Source organism: Cygnus olor, chromosome 1 (assembly GCF_009769625.2).
Source record: "Cygnus olor isolate bCygOlo1 chromosome 1, bCygOlo1.pri.v2, whole genome shotgun sequence".
Classification (NCBI taxonomy): Eukaryota; Metazoa; Chordata; class Aves; order Anseriformes; family Anatidae; genus Cygnus; species Cygnus olor.
The window spans coordinates 25079540-25095125 of record NC_049169.1 but is presented as its reverse complement, the minus strand read 5'-3'; the positions used below and the strand labels follow the sequence as shown (position 1 = coordinate 25095125).

Genomic DNA, 15586 nt, shown 5'->3' with positions numbered 1-15586 from the left:
ACACCTCTGTATAAGATCATTTTCATACACCCAGTCTGGAACTGTATAATTCACCTTGGCAGCTAATGAACAGTGTCTTGCCTTTACTTCTACTTGCTGATCAAACCTAACTCCCTGAATCATCTTGGTAGTCACAACAGTCAAATTAAAAGCATGCATGCAAAAATAATCCATGTGAATTTCCAAGAGAATCTTGTATTCACATCCTCATCCTATAAAGGCGTGCACTACAAAGATGGTGTTGAAAGCAGAGATCCTGTTTTAGCAGTCTCTGCCATGGAACATTGCATTTTCATAGTCACTGTAACTGAATAACACATTGCATGTCTTTACAAATCAACACTAAGCACACAGAGCTCCAGTATAAGCCTTCAACAACCAGTATGTTCATCCTGCAAAGGTCCAAAAGAAGAAAAAATGAGTTGTACTTCATAAGAACGATGATGCTTTCTGTAAAAAAATAAATTCATAAGCTTCTAGGCAATCTATCCACTGTAACTGTACTGTCTGTAATTTAAGCAAAGGTGTTTTTTCTTTCCTTTTTTTTTTTTTAAACGGAAATCTATTTTGCAAAGTATTCTCTTTGAAAGGAGGAAAGAATGCCACCTGCTTTAACTCTTACTTCATTTGGAAAAGGGCTTAAGGACATTACGGGTAACGCTGACATTTTTGAGACGGAGAACAACTGAATGTTTAGGTGAAAAGTGAATTTGAGTTCTCATTTGTCAAAGAAAATTTCAGTGGTTTTAAACTGTGACTGAATAACGTGTCTGGGACTGCCTGCTATCCCCAAATGTTATATAAAACTCACTGACCATAGTGAAAGTGATACATCTGTGTGTGTATATGTGGCATACTCTGGAAAATGCTTAATTTACAGCTCCTTGTAACATTTCATTCATTCACAAACCTTAACATTTGATATTTCCCCATTTTTGTCAGCATATCGTTAAAACAGTTTCTGGTAGCAGTTGGAGACAGAAGAACCAAAACACACTATTTTCTCCAGTTATTGAATACAGCCTGGGATAGGACACTATTTATCCAGATTTACTCAAACCATTTCTGGGTCTGCTAGGAACTGAGTTCCTCCTACTCTAGCTACATCTGGACACATCACAGCACTGCAGAGCCAAGCCTTCTGTCTTGAGAAAGCCCATCTTCTGTCCATAAGGGAAAAGACAACAAATGACAAAGAATTTACAGATATGAAGGTATATGCTAGGAATTGAGCAACTGCAGGCAGACTAAACTCTCATACACGAGCTTCAGTTTCACTGTGCTGTTGAAGGGGAACATTGTAACTCTACATTTAATGGTTTGAAGAACAAGTAATTCTTACAGAATTTGTGTGGGGGAAAAAAGCCTCTGGAGCCATTATATAAATTTATTACCCCTAACTTCCATCTTCCAAATACAGGAGTTATTCGCTTAAATGCTTATTCCTTGTCCCCAGTTGAATTTCCAAGGGAGTCTCAATGTTAAATGCATCTTTCTGCATTTACACACTCCTACTTTTTGCCAAATACAAGGATTTGGTTTCAAACCAAGGTTTAATATTTCTTCCTTGCTTCTGTGGGCTAAGTGGTACATTTTGTAAAGGAGACGAACTCACTGTGGAACACCATCATGCTTTACACCCAAACCCATGCCCCCAGGTCACTGATAATACCTTCAACAGCCCACCTCCCTCATAACAAACCACTCTTGGTGTCATTGCCACGGTACCTTCTACCCTTGTTTTTTTCCCCCTCTTCCAGGACATGGCAGGAGACAGCATGGCACAGAAAGGATTGAGCAGCTTTTTTAAAGGTATTTACAAGTCACCATGAAAAAATCTACAAGCAATAATGCAAAGCCATGATCACTCCAAGAATTAGACCTCTTGCATGGCAATTTCTACAGACTTAACACTTCTCTTTCGCAGGCAGTTGGTAACGACTATAATTCTTGCCCTATTAAGACTACGCAACATCATCAAAAAATTGAGGTGGCTCCTTCATCCTGTTACAAATCTGGCTGAATTGGTTTCACTGAAGGTCTCCCACGAGCAAGGCTGTGGAAAAGGCTAAAATTTTGTTGCTTTGAGAAAAGATAGATGACTGAAATGCCAGTAAAAAACACCCTTGAGAGTAATGAATCAAAGTAAAAATATTTGCCAATTTAAAAAAGAAATAAAAAATACCAGAGACACTGCTTCTCTCTAAGCCAGGGACACGCATGTGGCCAAGATCCTAAACTTCAGTATCCCTACAGTGTCAAATGGATGTAGTCAATTAGCAGGAGCTGGTTCCCCTGTAACTCCCTCATTTAACTTGCTCACTGACACTGGCCCAGGGAAGGAAGGAAGGAATGAAACAGCTCGGTAAAGCAGTAGTTTTCCAGCAGAGGCATCTCTCCTAATACCCAGAGCCTTGCACAAGCACCTGGAATCCTCTAGCAACAGATGGGTATGTGTATGCAGCTCTGTCCCCAGAATAGAGAGCTGAGGCGTTAATGGCCTGTGGAGGTTTGAACAACTGTACTTTTCCAGCACAAACAGTAAACAGAAAGTAAGTGGGAATAAAAACAAAGTCATTACTGTGAAAAACTACCTTCAAAGAGATGGGGAAATGACAGGGGGATGAAGGGCCTGGAAAGACATTAAGCATATTCCCTAAATTGTGACAAGATATTGTTCTGCTGGAATACTCTTCATGTGATAGGTGTAAAAGTGACCACAGTTTACATGCTCATCCTGCCCTGAATCCGCTGATGCAGAAAACACACATCAATAGCACGGAAACCTATCACAGTGAACACTCACAGTAAGTGCAAAGACAATGCAAGATCACGCTCAGCTACTACAAGTTATAACACCCCTTCTTGTTAAAGAATTGGACAGCCGTAAATCCACTGCTACAGCAAATTCACATATAATATAAAGACACAGCATGATAACAATGAAAATCCACTGATGATAAAATTCAACCACAGAAAAGAAGTAATTTTCAAATGATCAAGAATTTAAAAAAAAATAGTAATAATTAAAAATGGGGACTGGCACTGAAGTTATAGGTTTTTTGTGCTAATTCAGATAATTATTCAGATATCTACCTGCATAAATGCTATCAACCTGTTGAAGCACTAGAAAGGTACATGCCATTTGCAGATACACATTAAAAACATAAAACTAATTCAAAACTATTTTTAGAAAGATCTGTGTGGATTGTCTAAATAGATCAAAAGTTTTAATCTGAATAAAATTCTTGCATGCAGCAGTGGCATCACATAAAAGGGTACAAGTTCCACATATGTCAGTGCTCCGTATGTGGAGCATATACATGCTGGCATATGCCCCAAATGTCTTCCTCTCTCTCTATGTAAGGCTTAAAAAAAGGAACTATAAAATTAATTTATCCTAATTAAACTATGACAGGTTTTTGGCTATTCTATTTCCTCTACCAAACTAAGCAAAAGACTACCACCACAGAATACATCACAGGAACACATTTCTTTCTCAATGGTTTCCATCATTTATATACATATAAAATAGCAATAGTAAGTGCAAAATCATTATGACAAAAATCAAAGATATTTTGCATTAGTTCAAAAAGTGTTTTTTTTTCTAACAATTCACGTTCTGTTCTGAGTGTAGTGAATGGCACCATATGAAGTATCTCTCTCACAGAATCTTTTTCATGGCTTTCTATACTGCAGAGTATAGGATTTTTTGGATGCAATTGTGGGTAACTACAGGGAAGGATATAAAGTATGAAGCACAATGTTTCATGCAGAGATGTAATTCAAGACGCACTGCAGTTCTAGAGATTATTTTTTTGTCTTGAATATGCCACATTATGCTTGCAATTAATCACTTAATAATATTGCAACTGGTCTATGCTTTTGGGCAACAGGTGAAAAGAACTTGTGAAAAATAACCTCCTATTTCTGCTACTAACATGGCAACACGACCATCAAAAAATGACTCCAGACTTCAGAAAACAGTACAATGAGGGAATTTACAAAAATTTTCCTCCTCTTCCCACCCCAGTTGCCCCTATTGTAAATGCTCTTCTCCAAAGTATATCCAAGAGCATGGATTTTTTCAGAGATATTTGACAATGGAAGAAACCAATTCTAGATACAATTAGCAAAGGAAAACTAGAGTTAAAAATCTAGTCAGCTTCAGCAGTCTTCAGTGCAACAGCCAAGGCAATGTGAATATTCAATATTCTATTACCTACCATCGTGATAATCCTGCTGGCACAGATGCAAAAACTACATGACAGTCCTCTGCAGATGCCCTTTCAAACTCTAGTGTAAGCTTTATGCCAGAAATTAAGCTAAGAGCAGAAGCCCTAACAGAAATTTGATGACCTAAGGTATTTATTGACCTACAAATCACTATTAGCCTCTTGCTATTAGCCTTACAGCCTAGGCAGTAAGAGTAGCTATACTACAAAGCTATTTATAGCTCATGTTCCTGAAGTATTAGCACATGGCTTTTTTTCTCTGCTACAGCTGGGTTTGGTAATTTTTCTGCCAATGACTTATTGAATGCCTCATCAGCATTCAACTACTATAACGTGTAAAATTAGTGGGCTGTTATGTCAAGCACAGGGAGAATCAAAGACCTAAAAAAATCCCCACTCATTCTTTTAGATCCTGCTCATACCTGCTCATGGTATTCCCATGTTGTTTGCAGCCTGGAAGTATGATTTGGAAGCAAGAGTCTAGGCAACTCATGAAAACACAACTGAGACATGGCTCTGCAGCCACTCAGATTTCATCAGAACCAGAAAGGCATAAGAGTGGCTTAGTCCACCTTTTTCTTTCCTCACACCTTCTGGTTTTCATATTACATGACGCTCCTTTTACTGGGACTAGACCCTATTTAATCTGTTCTTACAAAAGCCTGGTTAGATACTACTGCTCTGGAAAACCTGAGGACACTTCACAGTCTAAGTTCTTCTCTAGATAATGAATATATCCTATCACACAACATACCAAAAATATTGGCTTCTTCTGAAGTTCATTTCCAAACAGTGAGAAAGCAAAAGAGCATTCTGTATATGAAAGCAATGGCAAAAGCAGACAAAGGCTAATGACTGGAGTCAGAAATTGCAATATGGTGAAGAAAAAATGAGAGCGTGGGGGATGTTCCAGCTGCTGGCAAATCTTGTCTATTAGACTCTAGAAATCCTTCAGTTTTTGAAGGATCAGTTACACTTGTTAATGAATCATCACTCACGTGCTTTGCATTTCATTTAAAAAACATCTATTTTCAAGCTTTAGCTCCCTCCTCCCAAGCGTTTTTCTTTTCTCCCAGAAGATAACACACTTTTTCCAGACTCAAGAAAAACCACAACTCTCATGTCAGAGCAAACAAAAAGTAACTGCTCAGCAAGTCCAGCCTCCTCAGACTTGCTGTCTGACGCTCTCACCTTCTTGGGCAACGTGGTCCAAATGACAAGAGAGGCCAAAAATATTTGACAGAGAAGGGCAGGGGCTGAGGGAGATTCCAAGGGCAAGCAGCTGCAGAACGGAGCCTTACGGGAACCTCTGAAAGACTGCAGTATATGGTATGTAAAACAGATGCCAAAAGATTTTAAGAGGGTTATGCAGAGCACTTCCCAATGGCCAACAGCCTGAGACTGTCAGCCTTATTCTTTGGAGACACAAGCCATCCAGACATCTGTCTGCACCCTACGAAACGTCAGATGGCCACCACCACAGAGCTTGATTACCAACAGGAACCAGACTCTTTCAGTGAAAAACCTAATAAAAAGTCCTTCCTCCCTCAGTAAGTTACAAGCTATGGTTTACTCTAATTTTGTCATAGTTTAACAGCTAATGAGGCTATTTTAATGATTGACCCAGCTATACTTTTAGAAAGGGAGCAAACACTCATTAAAAGGAGTCAGACAAGCTGCACAGCAAACTGAAATCCTCTGTTTATCCACTCCTGCAGTGCAAACTTTCCTTGCCTCCCCCCCCTTCCCTTTCCCCAGCTCCTTCAGCCCTGCCCTGAAGGGATTAACAGTTCATTTGTCATTCTGATCTAAAATTTGGTTTACTGGCTTGACAATGCAAAAATTTGTGAGGGATGCAGTCACGAGTCAACAAGGAAATGGGCTGAAACCACCAACTTACAACACTAGCTACTGAATGCCATCCAGCCCTTCAAAATAAATACATTCCAGAGTAAATTGATCAAATGTTTTGTATTTCAGTTTCCCAGATCACCCAATTTAATCATTCTGCACAAATTGTCTTGACATCTAAGAGTTTTGTGAAATCCAAGGTTTATATAAATAATGATCACTTTTTCCAAAACCTTTATAACTAATTTTCTGAATAAAATAAATGGCTTTTGTTACGTATGGAAATGAACATTTCAGATTTTGAAGGTATGTGTCCAAATTCTCTTGATTGGCCTGTTTGCCTTTTTAAAAAATAGACAGTATTACTTATGAACTGTAAGAACTTTGTCCACAGCCTCCATTCCTCTATGAGATAGAAATGATCTGTTTTAAATATTTTACTTTAACGCTTAATCTTTGTTTATATAAGGAAACGGGTATTACTTTGGAAATAAGCAAATGTGCACTTCAGACAATTATTAGGATTTATTTGCCCCAGGCTCAATTACCTCAAGACAACGAACTCCACGGAATAAGGGTCACTGCAAGGTCAGGGTAAAGTACTGAACAGGACTTTGGTAAAGACAGACGTTAGACCATAACAGTGCTTTCAGTGCTTAGAATATTCCTTTCCCCCTTCTTCTCCCTGTATTTCATAGGATTTATATGAAAAACTAAAGTTTCCTTTTCTGTACAGATTTTTCAAAACGCAGCCCCGTTGATCACTTCCTCCTCCTCTTCATTTTCTATCAAGGAAATTAAACACTATAAAAATCCTTCTTTGGTCAAGAAAATCCTTTCTCCTTGTAAAATAGACCATGTCAGTGCAGATACACACAGTAAATCTGCCTCAGCATGCCCCTAAACACTTCTGACATTCACCATTGTGAGTGAAAAGTGCTCTTCTCAGGTACAAAATCCATACTGCACATAGCACAGTGCCTCTGTGGTTAATTAGTCAAAACAGTGAGATTAGGCAGTGTCCTGGTTTCAGTTAGGACAGAGTTAATTTGCCTCCTAGTAGCTGCCAGGGTGCTATGTTTTGGATTAGGATGAGAACAGCGCTGATAACATGCTGATGTTTTAATTGTTGTAGAGCAGTGCTTACACCAAGCCAAGGACTTTTCAGCCTCTCTCTGTCCTGCTAGCGAGCAGGCTAGGGATGCAGCAGAAGCTGGGAGGGGACAGACCCAGGACAGCTGACCCAAACTGGCCAAAGGGGTATTCCATACCATCTGACGTCATGCTGAACAATATATAGGGGTGGCTAGCCGGGGTGGAGGGGTGGCCGGCTGCTCGGGGATAGGCTGGGCATCGGTCAACGGGTGGTGAGCAATTGCATTGTGCATCACTTATTTCGTACACATTATTACTATTAATACTATTATTATTATTATTATTGTTGTTATTCTTTTCCCTGTCTTAATAAACTGTCTTTATCTCAACTCACAGACTTCACTTTCCCGTTTCTCTCCCCCATCCCGGAGAGGGAGTGGGGAGGGTGAGCGAACGGCTGTGTGGTGTTTGACTGCTAGCCGGGCTAAACCACAACAGGCAGGAAAGAGATGAATTTACATGACAGGATGTGCACTCCATTTTCACTTTGTGCCAAAAACAGGTAGGCCACTGGTGAGGCTGGGCTGCATTTCAGACAAGACACAGAGGTTTGTCTGGGCTTTGTGGATCTCCTTACTCACTCCCCTCCTTTCTGGAACTCTTCTGTTCCCTGTTCCTTTCAGTGGAGGAAAAGAAGCTGGGCAAACAAGCTATCAGCTTGGAGCTGGGAAGGACAGAAGGAAAAAAAATGCCTTACAGCAACAAGAAAACATATCATCTGAGCAGGTCCCCATCTTCGCTTCTCAGTGATGATGTACCCTTTATTCTCATCCCGGTATCGCTCCCCACTTTCTTGCCTCAGCACCCCCAATCCCTTGTACCTACTGTCATATCAGTCCCTGTTCTTTCAATAGCTTCCTTTGTACCCACTTCCGTCATCCCACTTCAATTATTACCATCTTTCCTCCTCTATTCATCAGAGAGCAGTTCAGTCCTTTTTACAGCCCTGGATGTCAATGACTTTCAGGAAGTCGTAAGAAGAAAATAATATTAACAGCATAAGTAGGAATGGGGGAAAATGGGAACAAGGAAGATAAAAGGAACAAAGTTCACATGAAAACATTTCAATCATGATGCCAGACCCAGTGACACCTTGTAAAATCAATACTCAGGACATACACCCCAAAAAGAAGGCAAAATATTCAACCCTCATCAGGTGAGCCTAAAAGTATGGCGTGTAGAGCAAAATGTGACACGGACGTTCAGGCAGCATGTTTCAAACTGAAAACATAGTGGGACCACAAAATGACTACTTTCAACAGATATGTACCTTTCAACTTAGCACTATGCCTTTTTCCAAAAGGATGAGCAAGAGGCTCTTAACTGTTGCAGAAGTACTTGAAAAACCTATTTTAACTGACAGCATCATAATCATGGTGTCGAACCTTGCATAAGCCAAAGGCATTTTCCTGAAAGGCCTTGGAGTTGCTGGTCAGTTTTTATTTTGAAGCTACCGGCTAACTGCACCAAACTGCACTGTGCTGGCTGTGCCCTTGTATTACAAGACAGCTGCTAAGCAGAGGGGTGATCATCAGCCTGAGCACAGCAAACTTTTGGATTTAAGCCAAGCATTCACAAGAAGACCTGGACGCTCCCACCAGCTCAATTCCTGACATGTTTCTCCACCCTAACACTTCTCCCTCCTTGTTGTTCAAATGCGCATCTGCTCATTTGTTGTTTGTCCAACAGACAGCAATCTTCACCTCTAAATGCCTCCCAAGAACCCATAAAGCTAGGCAACTTGTATCTCTTGTCTTTAAGCTCCCTCTTCCAGCCAAGAAAATTATGTATAGTTTCAAAGCACTTGCCTTGGAAAAAGCCTTGTAAGTACATACACAGCAACATATGTTTGTGTTGAGAAGATAGGGTCACCACAGTACACTTCATGCCTAGGCAGGCAGATAGGGAGGCTGGCACCAAACCCTAAGACCACCGTAGTCCACTCCCCATTCTGAGACCCACACAACGCACCCTCTCCAGAAAAGCCAAGCTTTATTTTGTGGCATCACCGATGCTGTTCTCAAAAATCTAACCATTTTTTTTGTACCTTTAAAACCCTGTTCTGAACAGGAAAGAAGCTTACCCTCTATCCAGTCTCAAGACAAAAAGATGGTTATACGTTATTAGACATCGCACGCAGCTCAGCTTCACACTGAAAATTAGAAATATGTAAAACAAAATAAAAAAATAGTCCTATATTTATTTTCTTCAGAAAGTTGCTCATATCTGAATTTACTGGTTTTCCTCCCAGTCACACCATGTTTATATAAAGAGGTGCTGATGAACACAAAAAAGAGGCACAAAATGCAAAAATTAAGAACGCCAGTCTGTCTAATTCTAAACTGCATGGGATTACAGTATGTTTGTCAGTTATTTCTTCCCTTTCGATGCTTAGTAGTTTAATAATCATAGAATCATTAAGGTTGGAGAAGACTTCCAAGATCATCTGGTCCAAATGATGAGATACTTCTGGTAAGTAAATAATTCTAATGATTTATCTGGTTGTGTTTCAACTTGTTTAGCAGACAATTCAGCCTGTCAAGTTCCAATCTGCAACCCAGTTCTGCCACAACTGAATTAACAAACAGTTTGACCACACACCAATAGGGGTCTAAGCATATTTAGCTCTGAACAATATTTATTTCTCTGACAATTTTATGATGAAAATCGGTAAGAAAACTTGCCCTATTGACCAAATATTCCTAACAGTTTTTCCTTTTGTGAAAGCACAGCCAGATATGTTTGAATGCTATAATTACAGAAAAGTCATAGCAGTAAATGCCAGAATTTGCAATACAACTCCAGCCAGGAAAATATTTTCCAGTGGGATTTTCATGAAGAGCTTTTTGTCAAGCAACAGAGTTTCCTCTTGCTGTTTAAATGAAACAAAACTTCATAAAATTCACACACCCTTAAGGTTACTATTCTCAAAGAATATGTGCACGTTTTGGTTTTGTTGTTTTCGTTGGTTTTTCAATGAAGTTAGGCTATGTGCACAACAGACCTTAAAAACAATCCAAAACATGTACAGCTTCAGAAGACAAAAGGCAAAGAATAGTTCCTTTTTTTTTTTTAATTTAAATAATTTTTGGAAAAACTGTAACAAGAACCACAAAACCTGGACTCCAGCTTGTCATCCTTGGACTGTTTATAAAGTCAATGCAGTGACTTGAAGGGGTCCAGATCTTCCAATTCAGGCTGGCATCACAGCCCAATTCTCTAAATAAAAAATAAGCCTGGGTCTCCATCTCACTCCCAAACTTACAACCATCTTTCCTCAACTCCCCACTACAAAGTGCTACTGCACATTTTGCTAACACTCTCACACCGACTAGCCTGCCACTGAATCAGCAACAAACCAGCTCCTTAATAGACGAAAATATTGGGTGCAACTGTATTCCATGGCTGGAACAATGAGAATAGAGCTGCCCTCCTGGGCCAAGCTGAGCAAAGGGAGATTCACTGAATTACAATTACAGTTCAGTTAACACACTGGTGACAACAGGAGTCTAAGTCAAAAGTGTTTCTGGTTTTGTAAAGCATTCCTATCAGTAAACTAGAAAACTCTTGAGGAAAGTTTACTATAAATGTTAACAGGAAAGAAGAAAATAAGGCTCCAGTATGCAACAAAAGTTTCTCTATAGAAGAGATTATTTTTGTGGTTAATATTAAAAAATCTACCTCTGACGCTTTGGTTCTATAAATTTTTTAAACATACAAATGGAACCACTGAAATAAATAATTAGTATGTTAGTATATTATACTAACATACTAAGTTATATTAGTAAAAGTTAGTATGATTTTGCACTGTGCTAGATGCACTGAATTTGCCTGATAAACAGCAACAGCTTTCTCTTTAGAAGAAAGTTACCGTAAACTTAAAACTTACTTAGGCAATATGGTCTTATGTTAGAAATGGTATCCTTTCTACAGGCAATTTTCTAGATACAAAAGATAAGGAATTTCTTCTGTGCCTCTGAAAAACCCTCTCAATGCAGGTTTTTAGAAAACAGTAGAAGAATTTCAATTGACTTAAAGCACGAGACTCATTTTTAAGTGAATCAAAGTAGAAGAAAATGGAAGGAGTGAAGAATTCATGTTATGCTTGTATATTGCTAGGCATCTCAACCACATCAACTTAGTAAATAGAACACTTACAAAACAAAACCACACTAACATCTAAATGTGCTTCTTGTCTTTTTTTTAAATCTCTTAAATATTTAGAACAGAATCAAGCTGAATTCTAACTAAACTTGTCACTATTGTTCACCTTACATTAAAAACAGAAGGAGTGCTTGGCTAGAATTCTCATGAAGTCATTTCAAGCATGTTGCGATCTTGAGAAATCAGTCTCAGAAGATAATCTGTTTCCCCCTTTGCACGTATTTCAGAAACCTCTCAGGTAGTCTCCCCTGAAATAGGACACACATCACCAGTGGAAGAACAGGCCTACAAGTGAAGAATGTGCTTTCTAGTGAAGTCTTTGTAGCGCATATCTGATATACAATGGAAATGGCAGCTGGAAAGAGACCAGACCATTTATGAGATGTGACCCTAGCTGCAGCAGAACACAAAGCAAAAGCCACGAGTCAAAGTCTCAGACAACATGCAACACAACATCCCCCTGGCAGCCTCTCCCTAAGGTTAACTCTATAGCTTTAGTTAACTATATTTAAATCCCAAGGACTATGAAATACATAAGCTGTATGTTACAGTTCTAAATCAAGATGACCAGATGTACTTAACGTTACATCTATTTTCTTTTTATAAATCCTCACACACCAAAAAGTATTCCGTTTTTGTTTGTTTGTGGTGGTGTTTCTTTTTTTGTTTGTTTTTTGTTTATGTTTGGTTTTAATTTGTTAAAGGTTGTTCCACAATACTAGTAGAGTAAGCTGCAGATATTTGGGGTATGAAATACTATGATGGAATAAAACATTTATCATATGAACAATAATTAAACCCACCCATCTTAGAGGATTTATCCTAATACTTGAATTGTCAATGCTGCAAAATGCAGCAAGACAACCTCACAATATTTTTGAGGAGATCTTCAGCACCTGAAATATTCATTTCTAAATTAGGATGTTGGTCATTTGCAGAACAAAAAAAAAAAATGACATTACAGACACAGTATACACCCTGGGTTATTTATACCACTAGCCCTCAGGACTATATATTCCTAAAACAATTAAAGTTAAATGTTTATAGTTTAAAATTGCCGGTTCTACAAACAATCCAGAGAATACACCTCAGAATACTGAGGTGTTATACTTTCTTACTATAAAGCAGAGTAAACATTAGTTCAATTTATATTTATGTCCCACATGAAGCTGGAAAAGTTTCAAACATTTAATTGCAAGATAAAATTTGGAAAATAGATAGATATAGTATTCTGTTGTATTAAAAATATCTAACACTGATATATACATTTTACAGTCCTTACGCTTTATTAGATTTTTCCAAAAATCCAATTCAATTAACCACATTAGCACTAGCAATTAGTATGCTGTCAGGAACACCAGGATGAGGATCCAAGTATCTTTGTTTGCTGTCATTATGGCTGCTGTGGACTTCAAAAAGAAGATTAAAACCATGATTGAAGAGGTTGTTAATGTTTTACAAGAAGGTTCTTTTGTTTTAGTTCATCTGGTTTTACAAAAGCTCGTTTTGTAGATCCGTCACTTTTCTGATTAGTCTGATGAATGAAGTATTGACTTTTGTCTGCATACTTGTGCAGTATAACAAGACTGTATTAGCAATTAATCAAAAACAACAACATACTTAAGATAGCTTAGTTTTGCTTATCAGTTTCACTAGCAAGAGCAAATTCTAAGGCTCCCGAGAATGAAATATTGCAAGGTAAATGACAGAAATGTCTTGTTTTGATATAGTGTAAGTTGACTGCCTAAACACACTTCGAATAATTTATTTCCAGACGGCCATAAAAGCCATAACTGACTTCTTTTCACAGGCAGCTTAAATAAACTGAAGGCAAACAACAGTTTTAACTTTTTTCTTACTGTTTCTTTGTAATTAGTTATGATTTTTTGAAAGTTTTATAGCAAAAACAAACATTTTTTTCAGATACTATATAACATTGGCCTATATATAGGCCAACTATATAACATTATGCAGTTGCTTTTGCCTTTTAATTAATTTTAATTCCCATTAAAAGTTATCACCACCATAAAACACACAATGAAAATAATCTTACAACCTTACCAGAAGAAATAAGAGCTTAATGAAGTTTACCATCTTTTAGTACTTTCATTATCTATATAAAACAAAAGTATATGAACAGCCCTATACAAAATATGTAAGATTACTAGATAATTATGTAGTATGAAATTACATGAAACTGCTAGTTTTATGCAAGTGCTTATAACTAACGTGTCATAGAACTTGTTCTCACTGACTTGCAAGATCTAGAAATATAAAATGCATGACTATTGCATTAGAAAGCTTTCATATTTAAACGATAGTTTTTCTTAATTATATAACTTTGAAAAAATAATCTTCATATTGTACTAGGCGCTTAATAACCAAAAGGAGAAGCAGTATTTGCCATCTTGCAATTAAGGGACACTTGTGATACAGACCTCCTGTCTGAAATCTCAAATAAAGCTTACCCCAATTTTCTCAAAGGAAAAAAAAAAAAAAAAAGAAAGAAAGAAGAAGATTTTAATACAAACCCCCAGTACAGTTTCCTGATTGTTTAGATTATTTCCAATTAGATAAAAGCAATGGTTGCATAAATCTCAGATAACTTCTCACTTTGTTTTTTTGGGGGTCATTTTGTGTAACATTTTTGAGGTCCAGGCATCACGTACTTTAGCCTTAAACCATTAGAAAAGTACAACAGTACACACTTTGGAAGAACCCAACATACAATGCAGTGAAAAAAAAACAGCAAGAAGCCAATTCTACACGTACAATACTCCAAGATATTCTCAAGAGCCGAAGGATTTTACCAGTCCACTTTCTCCCATCGCAAAAACAGTAGACAAATCTGATATACCTCTCTCACATCCATTGCTTACGTGTACACACTGCTTGGAATTCCACTAATCCTTGCACTAAAAGACAAAGACCGGCTCTGCAAAGGGCTACCACTTAGATTTCTTAGAAGCATGCAGGTACATGGCATCCTTGATTTTAGTGTTGCCAAAGGTCTAAATATTTTTTTAAATCTAAATCTTTGAAATCTATTTAAGGGCTTCTTGAACAAGGGCTGCCTGTCCTCAAACTCCCTGACTTCTAGATGAATTAAAAGGCATTTGACTCCTTTTACAGTCAAAGTCTCATTGTAGTTAAATTTTACATAAAGCCTTGTGCAGAAGTGGCTACTGGTTTTCAGCTGCTCTTGGCTCAGTTATGTAACCTCCAAACAAAGGAAAAAAGCTGGTTACTTAACATTTATGTTTAAACTCGCTTACAACAAAATGCAAGTACAAAACTCCACGTCCGGGTAAAAGAATGTAAAGCTTCTGAATGCGCTCTGAATCGACTTTCATCAGCTACAAATGCTGTTACTTTGCTTTATTCCTACAACCAATTGTGAGTATAAAGGCTGGGTTATCCAGCTATTGAACACTCAAGAGTCAGAAGGGTAGCACAAGGGTTTATTTCAGACCACTCAGACTCGTGTTCCTGTAATTATTAGTATTTAAGAGTTTGTTATTTTTCTCTTCAGCAACTCCTTTACTAAATGAAGGAGATTTTTAAAAATGAAACACTGTTTGTCTTTCGGTCATAGCATAATGCAGTCTAAGCAATACATTTTTTCCTACTGTGTGCTTAGCAATTACAATTCCTCACTGATACCATAACTCAACATGGTAATAAAAAATAATCAGTATTTATCTAGTGCCAGAGGATTAAAACTTTTCTTACACTGTTGAAGTGAAGCAGAAGTTAGCTGTTGTTAGAGGTTATGAAACATACCCAGACAAGGAGCAACAGATTTCTTTTCACCGTTCCACAGTAGCCCAACATTCCAACTAGGATAAGGAAACAGCAGACTGCAATCATGACTGGATGGACCACAGGAAAGTACGTCAAAATGACAGCCTCTTCCACCCTGAAACCAATCAGAACCATAATCAAAATAACATAATCACACAAAAATTATACAGTGGAAAAACATAATATAGCCACTAAAATGAAAAGGGTGGATTAACAGATGTGTTATTTCCAGTACCTTACAAGTTTCACAGAAATCTCTTCGACGTGTTTTTAGTCAAATGCTGTATTCAGGTACCAGAAGGTAATGAATGCATAGTCTGAAATCTCTTTGGGGCAAAGAGAAAGTGCCTGTCCCACACCTGCACAGCGTGTAGCAC

The 15586-nt window shown here is 38.0% G+C and overlaps 1 protein-coding gene across 3 annotated transcripts in view; it reads right to left on the bottom strand.

The window, feature by feature from the left end:
- The window catches only part of TSPAN12 (tetraspanin 12), a 48380-nt gene that overhangs the window by 17681 nt on the left and 15113 nt on the right, over positions 1-15586 (bottom strand). For all 3 annotated transcript variants that reach the window (XM_040550042.1, XM_040550048.1, XM_040550058.1), the window contains exon 3: positions 15189-15324. In XM_040550042.1, coding sequence (XP_040405976.1) covers positions 15189-15324 — 136 coding nt within the window. The remainder of the gene's footprint in view (positions 1-15188; positions 15325-15586) is intronic.